This window comes from Saimiri boliviensis, chromosome 9, assembly GCF_048565385.1.
Source record: "Saimiri boliviensis isolate mSaiBol1 chromosome 9, mSaiBol1.pri, whole genome shotgun sequence".
Taxonomy (NCBI): domain Eukaryota; kingdom Metazoa; phylum Chordata; class Mammalia; order Primates; family Cebidae; genus Saimiri; species Saimiri boliviensis.
The window spans coordinates 62,132,604-62,147,101 of NC_133457.1; the positions used below are offsets into that span (position 1 = coordinate 62,132,604).

A 14,498-nucleotide genomic window follows, 5' to 3' on the forward strand; every position below is an offset into this window, starting at 1 on the left:
AAATGTGTGGAAGAAGACTAAGTGACCACATCACAAATACAGTAATTTTTTTTCTGGCAGATAGTATTGTAGAAAATTAATAGTTTCTTTGCTACGTTTCATATATTTTCTAAATATTGATGAATTTTTAAAAACTGGTTTTGTAAAAAGGAAGAAACAGGATAGACATCCTTTAAGTCAATACCCCATGCCTGCATAGACTGAAGAGGCACTGTCCTGGTGCTGAACCCGCCAGAAAGCAACTGGCCCCCCACCTGAGGACCAGAGAGAGGAGACTTCAGAGGGACTTGAAAAGGCCAAAAACCAGTGAATCAGACAGAAGATCACAAACAACAGTGAGGAAAGCAGAGCTTCCAGTCTTGTGGCTCTTGGTCCTAAGGAAAGAACTGAGCAGCCACGGCAGCTAGAGTAAGTGGACATGCTGCCCTCCGGTGGTGGCTATGAAAACTGGCTAAAGACAGTTCTACAATCGCGACTATTTAGGACGAAAGCCTTGCTCCTCCAAGTGGTCCCTGGCATGCCCTGGCAGGGAGTGAGAAATACAGAATCTCAGGTCCTGCTCCGAACCTGCTGAATCAAAATGTGCATTTTAGCAGGCCCGCAAATGATTCATGTACATGTTCAGGGGGAGAAACACTGGTTTAGAGAACAGCAGAAATCTTTAGCGAGACCCTTTGCTTCTCACCTAGATGCCAAAAGCAGCCCCAACCTAAGAGATGAGCACTGCTATTATCAGCAACATGGGGTACAGCAAACTTTAGAAAGAGTCAAAGGAGAAAGTATTTTTCATCACAGTCTGTAAATTGGAATGTTCACTCATCTAGATGTAAAACAACTCATATCCTAATGCTACTGTACTCAGGACCATAGATGTGAAAAACAGATGTCAGGCACAGGTACGGCTCCCTAGCAGCAGCTCTTCCTAAAGATAATGAATGCTTCCATCTGCCCTTTTAATGCAGGCGCCCCCAAACTACGGCCCGCGGGCTGCCTGTGGCCCCCTGAGGCCATTTATCCGGCCCCCCACCGCACTTCAGGAAGGGGCACCTCTTTCACTGGTGGTCAGTGAGAGGAGCACAGTACGTGGCGGCCCTCCAACGGTCTGAGGGACAGTGAACTGGCCCCCTGTGTAAAAAGTCTGGGGACGCCTGCTTTAATGGATTAGGATGGGGAAGGACTAAGGTCCATAAAAACAGTAGACCCACCTTCCCTCCCAGGGACCTGTGCCTCCTCTTGATTCTCCCGCACTCTCCTCAGTTACTGTTCCGGATAGAAAGACTTTCTGTTGGCTAAAGTCTAAAGCTACACTATCCCATACATGGCCACTAACTTACGTAAAATTACAGTTAATTAAATAAAATTAAATTTCTGGTTCTTCAGATACATGAGCCACACACATTTCAACTGCTCAACAGTCACATGTGATAAGTGGCTACCGTATCAGATCAGAACAGGTAGCTGAACATTTTCATCATCTCAGAAACATATGTTTCACGGACCTGGTCCAGAAAGGTCCCACAGCCCCACATTAGGTTTTATTTGTGCCATCGATAAAATCTTTGAAACAAAACCTATGCATATAACTCCATACAACTCTCTGGATGTATAAAGGAATGGTGATATTCAGTATACAATTTCATTCAAAGATCATCACTTACAGAGATCACACTTAGAGACTGGCTTCTCCAAGAGTCCTACTGCTGGACCAGGCACGGTGGCTCGCGCACTTAGGAGGCTGAAGTGAGTGGATCACCTGAGGTCAGGAGTTCAAGACCAGCCTAGCCAACACAGTGAAACCCCATCTCTAAAAAAATTCAAAATTAGCCAGGGGTGGTGGTGCATGCCTGTAATCCCGGCTACTCAGGAGGCTGAGGCAGGAGAATCACTTGAACCCGAGAGGCGAAGGTTGCAGTGAGCAGAGATCATGCCATTGCACTCCAGCCTGGGCAAGAAGAGCAAAACTCCATCTCAATAAAAAAAAGTTCCACCACCTAGGATACTTTGGGAAATATAGGACTGCACCTTGCCAGCCCTTCCTGATTAACTTATCCTCTTTATAGATTTTTTTTTCACTAGTCCCTTTCACTCATGTTTCTCTATAGTCTTTCGATATTCTTCTAGCATGGCAAGAAAATCTGTGTGACCAATGGTCTGGAAAACTTTACAGTTTTCTAACATCCAACAAGTTTACCATTGAGTATGGAGGGCTTTAGGCTTGACTGCATCCACGAGCATCACAGGCTACCTGGTGAACCAAATGGCAAGCCCGGAACGAAGCACAGTCCTTCCACATGCTTTTCTTTTTTCTTTTTCTTTTTTTTTTTTTTTTTGAGACGGAGTTTCGCTCTTGTTACCCGGGCTGGAGTGCAATGGCGCGATCTCGGCTCACCGCAACCTCCGCCTCCTGGGTTCAGGCAATTCTCCTGCCTCAGCCTCCTGAGTAGCTGGGATTACAGGCACGTGCCACCATGCCCAGCTAATTTTTTGTATTTTTAATAGAGACGGGGTTTCACCATGTTGACCAGGATGGTCTCGATCTCTTGACCTCGTGATCCACCCACCTCGGCCTCCCAAAGTGCTGGGATTACAGGCGTGAGCCACCGCGCCCGGCCCTCTCCGCATGCTTTTCTGCCCAGCAAGCACAGGTGAGTTCTAATGAGTGAAAAGGGGACACACTGTGATTCTACTGAGTTTATTCTCGATTCCAAACCCAGGTCACAGATTTAACTGGTGAAGGAGATAGAGGAGAAGCGAGAGCAAGAACCTTGTCTCAGAAGATGAGGTATTTTTAGGATTAACAGATATTCAAGGATGCTATTATACAAGGAAACTAAAAAAAAAAAAAAAAAAAAAAACCTGAACCAACATGGATGACTTATGCTAAAGACTTTAACACTAAATGAACATATACAGTATTCTAAGAACTGAGATAAAAATTAACAAATGATAAAATTTGCGGGCTGGGCGCAGTGGCTCACACCTGTAATCCCAGCACTTTGGGAGGCCGAGGCGAGCGGATCACAAGGTCAAGAGATCAAGATCATCCTGGCTAATACGGTGAAACCCTGTCTCTACTAAAAATACAAAAAATTAGCCAGATGTAGTAGCACACCTGCAGTCCCAAGCTACTCCGGAGGCTGAGGCAGGAGAATCACTTGAACCTGAGAAGAGGAGGTTGCAGTGAGCCAAGATCATGTTATTGCATTCCAGAGCAAGACTCCACCTCCAAAAAAAAAACAAGCAGCTTCAATCTCCCTCACATAAAGCTTTTCTCACTTTGGTTAGCACCTGCAATAATCCACAGCCCAGCAGACTATCTCCCATCCCAACACATGCCCTCTACAGGTTACCTGCAACTTGCTGCCCACTTGCACATTCAAGGGAAGAAGTGTTTTTAGGAAAGCATATTTAAATAACTGCAAGAAATGCATGCTAACCACCTATTAAGTATTAATCAATCTAGTCCATCAATCATAAACATCCAAAGAGCAGAAGATAATTAGGGAAAAAGAATAGCACAAAAGAGAAGCAAGAAAATGAGTCAGGCCAGGAGAGGTGGCTCACACCTGTAGTCCCAAAACTTTGAGAGGCCGAGGCAGGTGGATCACTTGAGGTCAGGAGTTCGAGACCAGCCTGGGCAACATGGCAAAATCTAGTCTCTACTAAAACTACAAAAATTATCCAGGCATGGTGGTACACACCTGTATTCCCTGTGACTTGGGAGGCTGAGGCAGGAGAATTGCTTGAACCTGGGAGGTGGAGGATGCAGTGAGCTGAGATCACGCCACTGCATTCCAGTCTGGGCAACAGAGCTAGACTCTGTCTCAAAAAAAAACGAGTCACTAACCCCAAAAGTAACAAATAATTCAAATAATTCAGGGAAGAAATGAGAAAGTTTTTTTTTAATTACTTGCTTTTTCAAATGCAATTCAAGAAGATGTTGCAAACATAAAGCATGAATAGCTGCTACAGATAAGAAACAATCAGAACAAAAAGAGTTCTTAGAAATTAAAGCCATGATTTTCCAAATTTTAAAATGCAGCAATGGACAAGCTGAATTATAAAAGAAGAAGTTTTAGACCAATCAAAGATCTGGGAATAAAAAAGGAGTAGTAGGAAAAGGTACAGAGACATATATTATAAATTCAAGAAGCTCATCCATTTAATAGTAGTGGCAAAGAGAAGAGAGACTTGGAGGGGAACAAAATAATAGAAGATAATTTCCCTGAGCTAAGAAAACAGAATGCAAGAGGTCACAGGTGCCAAGCCAGAAGAATGAGGAAGGACTCATGTCTAGATACCTACTAGGGAAATTTCAGAACTCCAAGGACAGAGAAAATTCTAGAGAGGGAATTAATGAGACTGACATCAGACTTCTATCAGTAGCAATGGGGGCTGGAAGATAATGAAATAATTTATACAAAGTTGTGAGGAACAAGTTTTTACAGTGTAATTCGTAAACCTAAGATACCATAGAAATTGATGGAACATACCAGAAAAGGCTGCCATTAAACTATGACACATCACTGTTCCCATCTCAAAGATGTTAAAATCAGGGAGGGGAGTGTACTCTTAATGAAATACAATGCCTATGTTCAGACAAATTATCCATCAATATGAGAATTAAAAAAAGACATTTTCAAAAATTCTGTAGTCTACTATCTATCCCTCCTCCATGAAAAACTGACTTGACCAGGCACTCCAATATATCAAGAAGGAAATCTATGTGGATAACATTAGCCATAGGAGTCACATATGAGTGCAAGAACCACAAGAAGTATAAAAACACACACGTTTCATTAAACTGAGATGCTTAAAGAGTATCACATTTAAAGAGCAAAATTTTGAGGACATGTGGTGATTCTATTCTATGGGTCTGGCCATGTTACTAGTTGTAGAAACAGTAACATTCAAATAATCACACTATCATGCAAACGTCACTCGCTGATTTTCAATTTTTAGAATCAATCTGTAGATGAAGCATGAAAAACTTAAGAAACAGAATAGAAATGATACAAGTAGCATTACTAGATAAAATTCCAGCAGACAGGACTGACACCGCCTAGCACCTCAACTTTTGCACATCTTGTCAGCAGATACTGTCCCAAATTGATAAATCAAGATATAGATAGATAGATGTAAATTTTAAATTGTTGGCTATAATTTTTTCTAAAGAATAGACTTGATTTTTGTTATCTCGTTTTCTAATTTTTTTTCTGTGTGTGTGCATGCATAGGAAAAAAAAAAATCACCCATACTGTCCAAAGGTGAACTTGGAAAAGTTCCCAGAATGACGTAGCATCTCTCTAAATAAGAGATGTCTCATTCTATCTTTAAAAAGTTTTTGAAAGATTGGTAGGTCTCACTTCCATATATATGTATACATATATTTACCAAGAAGAGATAAACTGATTTGTAGCTAATATCACAAAACCAGTTTTATCCCCCCAAAAAGTTAATTCACTGAAAGCTATACCTGATAGGTCCTTAGAACACGTAGCTAGCTTTTCCAAGTGACTGTTGATTTTCTCGATGGCTTTGAAGTTCTTATTCCTCTTCAGGACATCCACAGCAGACCGAGACTGTCGATCCAGCAAAGTGGGATCTGCTCCAAAGCGCAGAAGCATCTGCACATCCTCTGTTTGTCCTAGGGTAGGCCAAAATGAGAAGGGGGGTTTGTCATGGTTCCTTCCATAAGGAGATGTCCCCATGAATGCTCTTCTCAGTCTCCTCCCAAGCAGCTCAAGGCAAGAGGACCAGGGATCTCTGTTTGCGGAGCCTGAACTGCTAGCCTCAGGTGGTCCGCCCAGCTCCCTGAAGCAAGGAGTCCTGTGTGGAGCGGGAAGGACAATAGCTTTCAAGAGGCTCAGAAGTCCGCTCCTCTCTACCTTTCTCCCCTCTCCTTGGTAACAAGCAGGGAGAGGGGAAATCTGGTTACTAGGCAACAGTTACAGCTGTAAGGATAACATCAAGCTGTGACTTCAGATTTCTTTATTCCTTTGAGAGGAAACAAAATATTCTTCCAGAAGAAAAGTCTCCTGAGAAGGCAACTGCCCTTCTCCCATTTTACAAAAAAATGTTTTCAGTCTTATTTCCTACCCATGGAGAATCTCACTGTGGTGAGCAGAATTCTAAGCCCCCAAGATTCTTGACCCGCTGTGCATCCAACCCTTTTCCCAGTTATTCAATCAAATACCAATCTAGGTGCTGACATGATGAAACTTTGCAAATGAAACAAAGGTCCCAAATCCGTTTGCCTTAATATAGGAAGATCATCCAGAGAGACCTGATCTAATCACATGAGTCCTAAAAGTCAAAGTTCTAGAGATCAGAGATTCAGAGTATGAGAGGGATTTCATGCACAGAAATTCTCCTCTGCTGGTTTTGAAGACACAGGAGACAGAAAAAGGAATGAGTGTGGCCTGCAGAAGCTGAGAGCAGCCTCTGGCTAATAATCAGAGCAGCCTCTAGCTAATAACCAGCAGAGAATCTGGGACCTCAATCCAACAATGGCAAAGAACTGGATTCTGCCACAACCATGTGAAATTAAAAGAGGGCCCAGAACTCCAATGAGAACACAGCCAAAGCCAACACCTTGATTTCAGTCTTGCAAGACACTGAGCAGAAAACTCAGTCACATCATGTCACTCCACTGACCTAGAGAACTAAGAAATGGACGTTGTTTGAAGCCACCAAGTGTATGGTGACACAGCGTAACTATAGTATACTCCCCCAAAGGAGGTAAAAACTCCTGACCTCCAGGTTATCAACCCAAAGGACCTGCAAAACCTCTTTTAAAAGGCACTACATAATCCACCCCCTACCTACTTCCCTCCAGAATTTTATTTTTATGTTTAACAATTATAGAAACTTTACTATATTTATGTTGTTTTGATAAGCACCATATTGGTAATTAGTAATAACTCAATCCTGACAAGAAAGTAATGCTTAGAGCCTTACAGTCACAGAAATTTTGGAGGGCATCATTTCCATTCTATTAAACACAAGTAAAGACATGAAATAACAGTTTTATGTTTAAATATCAATTAAACATAAAATTATACAAAATTATACAAAATTTTGTGTACAAAATTATACAAAATTCCAGATGTCAACTTAAACACATGCAGAGAGGTACACAGCTTTTCAAAATTCTTTCAGGGCATAAGGAAGCAAAATTTGAAAACCACCAACAAATCAGAATGACTTTTTTGTCTGGCCAGTATCCATTCTTCCTTTTTCTGAGAATCACTCAGTCTTTCTTTGAGAAGGCACCTCCTCTCTCTCAGTTTTACCTGATTTGATCGTGTGAACACCAGACGGACAGACACACACCCCTGTAACAACCACATTCTCCACCACTTCACCAACCCCCAGGTCCAGGAGCTAACACTTCCCAGTTTCTGGCCACTCAGATAATTCTATTCTTCTGGCTCCGTCCCATACCCTCTTCCAGGGCCTAAATTCTAGCCAGGGTCTTGCCAATCAGATCATTCCATTCTTCTGGCTCTAGTGATTAACTGGTTCATAGAGGACATGTGACCAAAGTCAGTCTCTAAGACACACTAGGAGGACTTGTACTGAAATATTGGGAGAAGGTATCCTCTTTGACTGAGACTGACAAATCAGCATAAAGTAAGCCTGAAGGTTCTGGGGGCCTTAATTGAAAGGCCGCCTGTCTAAAAATGAACCTGACAGAAAGAAGAAATAACTACAAACAGCTATTGACAAACAAACCCAGGAACTCTCCCAACACCACTTTCAAAATGAATATATCAAACTTGACTTTCATTAGAATGTAGTTATTTCCTCACATAAAGGACTAAGAGGCAAGAGAGATTCTTGAAGACAGCTTTGGAGCAAGCACCTGAACCAAACTTTGGAGTCTTCAGTCACATGAGACAATAAATTCTCTTTCTTGCCTAAATCAGTTTGAGTGTAGCTTGTAACCAAGATAGACGCCATGATCCAACCTCACTTCAATTCTAGGAGCTAGCCATATATCTAGGCTTGGGTCCTGCTGCTGCCCAGCTTTGGGGAGTTCCTGAGTGTCTGCCATCCTGGGCCTCTCAAACCACTAAGCACCAGAGCCAATGAGACCACTGTAACAACAAGCACCCACCTCTCAAATCACTAAGCACCAGAGCCAGTGAGACCACTGTAATAAGCACCCACCAATCTACAAACGAAGCTCAAGATTTCTAAGGTCCTACTGACAGTGCAATTTTTTCAAATGGGTTTAAAATTTAGACCAACTTAAATAATCTGGAGAGTTCTTGATTCTCTATGTACCAAAAAATACTTAAGAAGGAGATAAAAAGGCTGGGCGCGGTGGCTCACGCCTATAATCCCAGCACTTTGGGAGGCCGAGGCGGGTGGATCGCAAGGTCATGAGATCGAGACGATCCTGGTCAACATGGCGAAACCCCGTCTCTACTAAAAATACAAAAACTAGCTGGGCATGGTGGCGCATGCCTGTAATCCCAGCTACTCAGGAGGCTGAGGCAGGAGAATTGCCTGAGCCCAGGAGGCGGAGGTTGCGGTGAGCCGAGATCGCGCCATTGCACTCCAGCCTGGGTAACAAGAGCGAAACTCCATCTCAAAAAAAAAAGGAGGAGATAACAAACTCACACAGTGATCAAGCAACATTTCTAGGGTTTAAGTTAGCAATAGCTTTCAAAATCCAAATACATACCAATATGCTAACACATCTTAAACACACATGCTTTTACTTGTACATCACAAAATATTTGCAGAAAAATAATACAAGATATTAGTAACATTCATTCCTTGGTGCCTAATAGATAGAAGAAGAATAGAGACCCTTGATGTATACATTTTGTACCTTTTGATTTTTGAATATATTTAAAATTTCAATAAAATTAAAATATATCCAAATAAATAAAATGTACAATTCCTTCAAACAAGCTGTTTCTCAACTAGGAAATCATCCTATAGATACAATCCCACTGATTCACAAACATGAACGTAGAAGAATGGTCTCCAAACATTGTTTTCCATTGCAAAACGAACAAAAATACATTTAACCATCTATCAGTCACATATGGTCACAATAGAGTATTCTATGAGCTGTTAAAAAATGAAACTGCCGCCGGGCGCGGTGGCTCACGCCTGTAATCTCAGCACTTTGGGAGGCCGAGGCGGGTGGATCACGAAGTCAAGAGATCAAGACCATCCTGGTCAACGTGGTGAAACCCCGTCTCTCCTAAAAATACAAAAAATTAGCTGGGCATGGTGGCACGTGCCTGTAGTCCCAGCTACTCAGGAGGCTGAGGCAGGAGAATTGCCTGAACCCAGGAGGCAGAGGTTGCGGTGAGCCAAGATCGTGCCATTGCACTCCAGCCTGGGTTACAAGAGCGAAACTCCGTCTCAAAAAAAAAAAAAATAATAATGAAACTGCCATGCAGATACTATTAGGAAAAGATGACTAAGATACATCATTCAGTGAAGAAAGCAATTTGCTGAACAGAATGTAGAGTGTAGCTACATTTATATTTAAAAGGGAAAAAACTGGCATTATTAATATACATTACTGAAAAGACTCACAAAAAACATTTTAGTAGTTGATTTTGTAGAAAGAGATTTACTTTTCATCACATTCTTTGGAAGTGTCTGAATTTTTTAAAGGAATATAAAAGTATTTATTGATCATCATTCAGTACTTTTTTATACACCAGGGGAGAGCGTGAACGCAGTCCCCCACTACCACAAATCATGCACATTTCGGGAAATCGCAGGGGTCAGCACATCCGGAGTGCAATGGATAAGCCTCGCCCTGGGAAAGCACCTTCATGATCATGGTATCTCCCTGCCAGGTAAGCATTCATTCACCAGTATTTTAAATAATAAACGATATATAGCTGGATAACATTCTGATTAATGCAAAGTTGATTTTCCTGGCTTCTGCTGAACTAGCAAAGCAAATACTGAAAAGACTGAGCTACATATAAGGAATGAGTTGAGGTAAAGAAAAAACATGGGAGTCAATCGTTTAGATCCAGGGTCCCCAGCCCCTCAGCTGTGGGCAGGTGCTGGTCTATGGCCTGTTAGGAACCGGCCACACAGCAGGAAGTGTGCAGAGGACAGCAGCATCACCGCCTCAGCTCCACCTCCTGTCAGATCAGCAGCAGCATTAGAGTCTCAAGGAGAGCAAACCCTACTGTGAACTGTGCCTAAGTGGCATCTAGGATCTATATTGACACTCTTGAGAATCTAATTTATGCCTGGTAATCTCAGGTGGAACAGTTTCATCCCAAAACCATCCTCCTCTCCCACCCCTCCATCACACCCCACCATCTGTGGAAAAATTGTCTTGCACAAAACCAGTCCCTGGTACCAAAAAGGTTGGGGATCGCTGGTTTAGATTACAAGAGTTTGTTCACTCATTTATAGCAGTAGATCCTAAACTGCCAACATCTCTAACCATCTGATTCATTTCCATGAGCAACGTCTTAGATATTCCATGAATCATGATCTTTTAGTCAATGCAGCAACAGGGATTTCAACTTACATGTTCTTACCTGTAAGTGAGAACTACACAACTAGAACACATGGATACCAGGAGAGAAAAAGACACTAGGGCCTGCTTGAGGGTGGCAGATGTAAGAAGGTCGAGGATCAGAAAAAAAAAACAAAAACACTTATCAGGTACTAATCTTATTACCCAAGTGATGAAATGATCTTTATACAAAACCCCAGGACATCCCATTTACCTATATAATAAACCTGCCCGTGTACCCCCACCAACCTAAAATAAAACTTAAAAAAAAAAAAAAAGAAAGAAAGAAGAGAAATGGCTCCCTCAAAGAAACTTTTCAAATGCCCATTTAACTGTCTTATTTATTTAAAACATACTAGGATTAGTTTAGTTTCCTCATCTGGATGGGAGGGGGGGTTGTTGGGTTGTTGGCAGTAATAAAATGTTTCTTTAAGGAATTTTGCAAACAAACTATTGCATTTGTAGATATAAATGCTTTTAAATTATCAATTTAAGGCCAGGTATGGTGGCTCACCCCTGTAATCCCAGCACTTTGGAAGGCCAAGGCAGGCAGATCACCTGAGATCGAGAGTTCAAGACCAGCCTGACCAACATGAGCAACCTCATCTCTACTAAAAATACAAAATTAGCTGGGTGTTGTGGCACATGCCTATAATCCCAGCTACTAGGAAGGCTGAGGCAGAAGAATTGCTTAAACCTGAGAGGCGGAGGTTGCAGTGAGCCAAGATCGTACCATTGTACTCCAGCCTGGGCAACGAGAGCAAAACTCCGCCTCAAAAAAAAAAAAAATCAATTTAAATTGTCTGATTAATTAGAATCATTTATTTCACTTGATATGCATGGCTTCAGGAAAATTTTCAATTTACCTGGAAGTGATTTATCTCTTAGGTTGCTCAGGATGATGGTACATTGGAAACATGGGTTTACCTGAGACTTCTGTTTTGGCAATTGTTTAAAACAAACAAAAGGAAAACTATTACATGTGCATTTTACATACACATACACAAAAACGAAACCACCAGAATGATCCTTAGGCTTATGAAAACCCAAGTTATGACTGAGTAATGACTATGAAAATTTCCCCCAACACTTAGAAAATCTGTTCTCTACTGCAGAGGAAATAATACACCATGGTATTGAATGTTCTTTTCTGATAAGGGAAGCAACTACAGATAATTTTGTCTCTCTGTTCAAAGTAAACAGAGCTATTGTTGGAAAAAAAAACCAATAACTCTCCCAACACCATTTCAAAATGAACATATCAAACTTGACTTTCATTAGAATGTAGTTATTTCTTCACACTAGTAAATAAAAAACCAAGACTCAGATTTTATATATCTATAGCTATCAATAGATAGAGAGAGATAGATAGAGAGAGAGAGAGAGTGAGAGAGAGAGAAAGAAAATCTGGGTCTTGGTTATATATATATATATAACAATGTTAACAATCACTAGCATCATCCTCCGGGCAAGAATGCCAAGTTAGTCTTTCTTCATAAAAGGCAATTACAATTTGAGGACACTTCATACTTGTCTCTTTTGCCAGCATCACTTTGGTCTCATCTGAATCTCATGAGAAATACCGATTCTCCACTGCTGTTTGTGGCACCAATTATTCCTTCAGGATTAAGACCTCTAGCAAGCTCTCTTGGTTTCTCAGTAGCATCTCTTTCCTTCTTTGATTTGCTGTCATCAGATTCACTGTGAGATAAAGTATTTTGTGGTTTTTGGGGGGTTTTTTTGTTTGTTTGTTTGTTTGAGATAAAGTATTTTGTACCATCCTTTTCTTACTTAATTTGAGAATTAATAAATGCTTCAATTAACTCTGAAGATTCAAAATTTTCTTCAGGTTCCCAAGCATTGTCAGCATCTGTAAATCCCTTCCAGTGAGGGAGTAAGGAAATATTCCACTTTCCCATTTTCTACACATCAATCTAGTACTTGCACTTCAGGACACCAAGGCAGGCGGATCTTCTGAGGTCAGCGGTTTGAGCCAACCTGGCCAACATGGTGAAACCCCGTCTCTTCTAAAAATACAAAAATTAGCCAGGCATGGTGGTGCACGCCTGTAGTCCCAGCTATTTGGGAGGCTGAGGCAGGAGAATCACTTGAACCCGGGAGGTAGAGGCTGCAAAGAGCCAAGATCACACCACTGCCCTCCAGCATGGGTGACAGAAAGAGACTCTGCCTCAAAAATAAATGAATATAAAGTGTATAATTTAATCAGTTTTAGTATATTTATGAAGTTGTACAACCATCACCACTATCCAATTCCAGAACATTTTCATCACCCCTAAGGTGAATCTCATACACATTAAGTCATTCTCTACTCCCCTCCCCCAACCCCTGGAAACCAGTAATCTACTTACTTTCTGTCTCTAGGGATTTCCTTATTCTGGAATTTCATATAAACGGAATCACACAACATGTGGCCTTTTTTTTTTTTGAGACAGAGTCTTGCTCTGTCACCCAGGCCGGAGTGCAATGGCACAGTAAGCCCAGCTACTCGGGAGGCCTGTCTCAGCCTCCCGAGTAGCTGGGATTACAGGCATCTGCCACCACGCCCAGCTAATTTTTGTATTTTTAGTACTGACAGGGTCTCATCATGTTGGCTAGGCTGGTCTCAAACTGCTGACCTCGTGATCCACCCACCCTGGCCTCCCAAAGTGCTGCGATTACAGGTGTGAGCCACAGCACCAGGCCGAACATGTGGCCTTTTGTGTCTGCTTCTTTCACCTAGCACAACGTTTGCAAGGTTCATCCATGTTGTAGCATGTATCAGTACTTCCTTTTTATGGCTGAGTAATATTCCATTGTAAGGATATGGCATATTATGTTTATCCATTCCTTGGTTGATGGAGATTTGGGGTGTTTCCACTTTTCTGGCTATTATGAATAATGCTGGTAAGAACAATCATGTACAAGTTCTTCTTTGGGCATGTTTATATCTCTCTTAGGTATATACCTGTGAGCAGCATATCTGGTCTTATGGCAACTGTTTAACTTTCTGAGCAACTGTCAGACTATTTTCCAAAGCAGATGCACCATTTTTCTTACCCACCAGCAATATATGAAGTATCAAAGTTTTCCACTTCCTTGTCAACATTTGTTGTTATCTATTTTTATTTTAGTCATCCTGGTGGGTATAAAGTATACTGAAAGATTTTAAACTGGTTTTCAGAAAGGTGATTCAAAGAAGCCTACAACACATGAATAGGCAAAGAGATAAACAGAATAGAACAGAAAGTCCAGCATTAGTGGCATCTCAAATTACTGAGGTTAAGACAGACTTTTAATAAATAGTGCAGAGACAAATAGGTAACCGTTTGGAAAAAAGAAAGCTAGATTATTACATTAAACTACAATGAACCAAGAATCTAAATGTTAAAAAAGGAAACACTACAGTCATCTGAAGAAAATACAGGTGAGCTCCTCTTTAACTTTGGTGTAAGGAAAGACTTTGTAACTCCAAATCTGGGGGCAATAAACAATAGATTGATAAATTTGACTACATAAAAACAAACTGCATGACAAAAAACACCAAAGTCAGAAGACAACTGACAAATTTGGAAAAAATAACTGCAATATGTAACACACAAAAGAGCTAACAAACAAAAAATTAAAAATTGAGGACAAAGGACCAAACTCATACAGAAAAATGGGAAAGAGGCATGAATATAATTCATGGTAAAAGATATAAAAATGATTATTAAACACATTCTTAAAAGTTCCAACTCACACATAATTAGAGAAATGCAAATTGAACCTATACTGGAAAAACAATTCTCATCTATCTTACCAGATAACTTTTTCTTTTTTTTTTTTTTTTTTTTGAGACAGAGTTTCGCTCTTGTAACCCAGGCTGGAGTGCAATGGCGTGATCTCGGCTCACCGCAACCTCCACCTCCTGGGCTCAGGCAATTCTCCTGCCTCAGCCTCCTAAGTAGCTGGGATACAGGCACGCGCCACCACGCCCAGC

General features: G+C 41.2%; 1 protein-coding gene and 1 pseudogene across 4 annotated transcripts in view; both read right to left on the minus strand.

The window, feature by feature from the left end:
* Positions 1-14,498, minus strand: part of TRANK1 (tetratricopeptide repeat and ankyrin repeat containing 1) — a 127,083-nt gene that overhangs the window by 41,543 nt on the left and 71,042 nt on the right. For 3 of the 4 annotated variants that reach the window (XM_039461848.2, XM_039461849.2, XM_074406001.1), the window contains one exon: positions 5,477-5,647. In XM_039461848.2, the coding sequence (XP_039317782.2) occupies positions 5,477-5,647 (171 nt within the window). Of the gene's footprint in view, positions 1-5,476; positions 5,648-12,049; positions 14,342-14,498 lie in introns of those variants that run through there. The other variant, XM_074406002.1, reaches the window with a different exon arrangement.
* LOC120360856 (U1 spliceosomal RNA) lies at positions 9,696-9,844 on the minus strand (annotated as a pseudogene).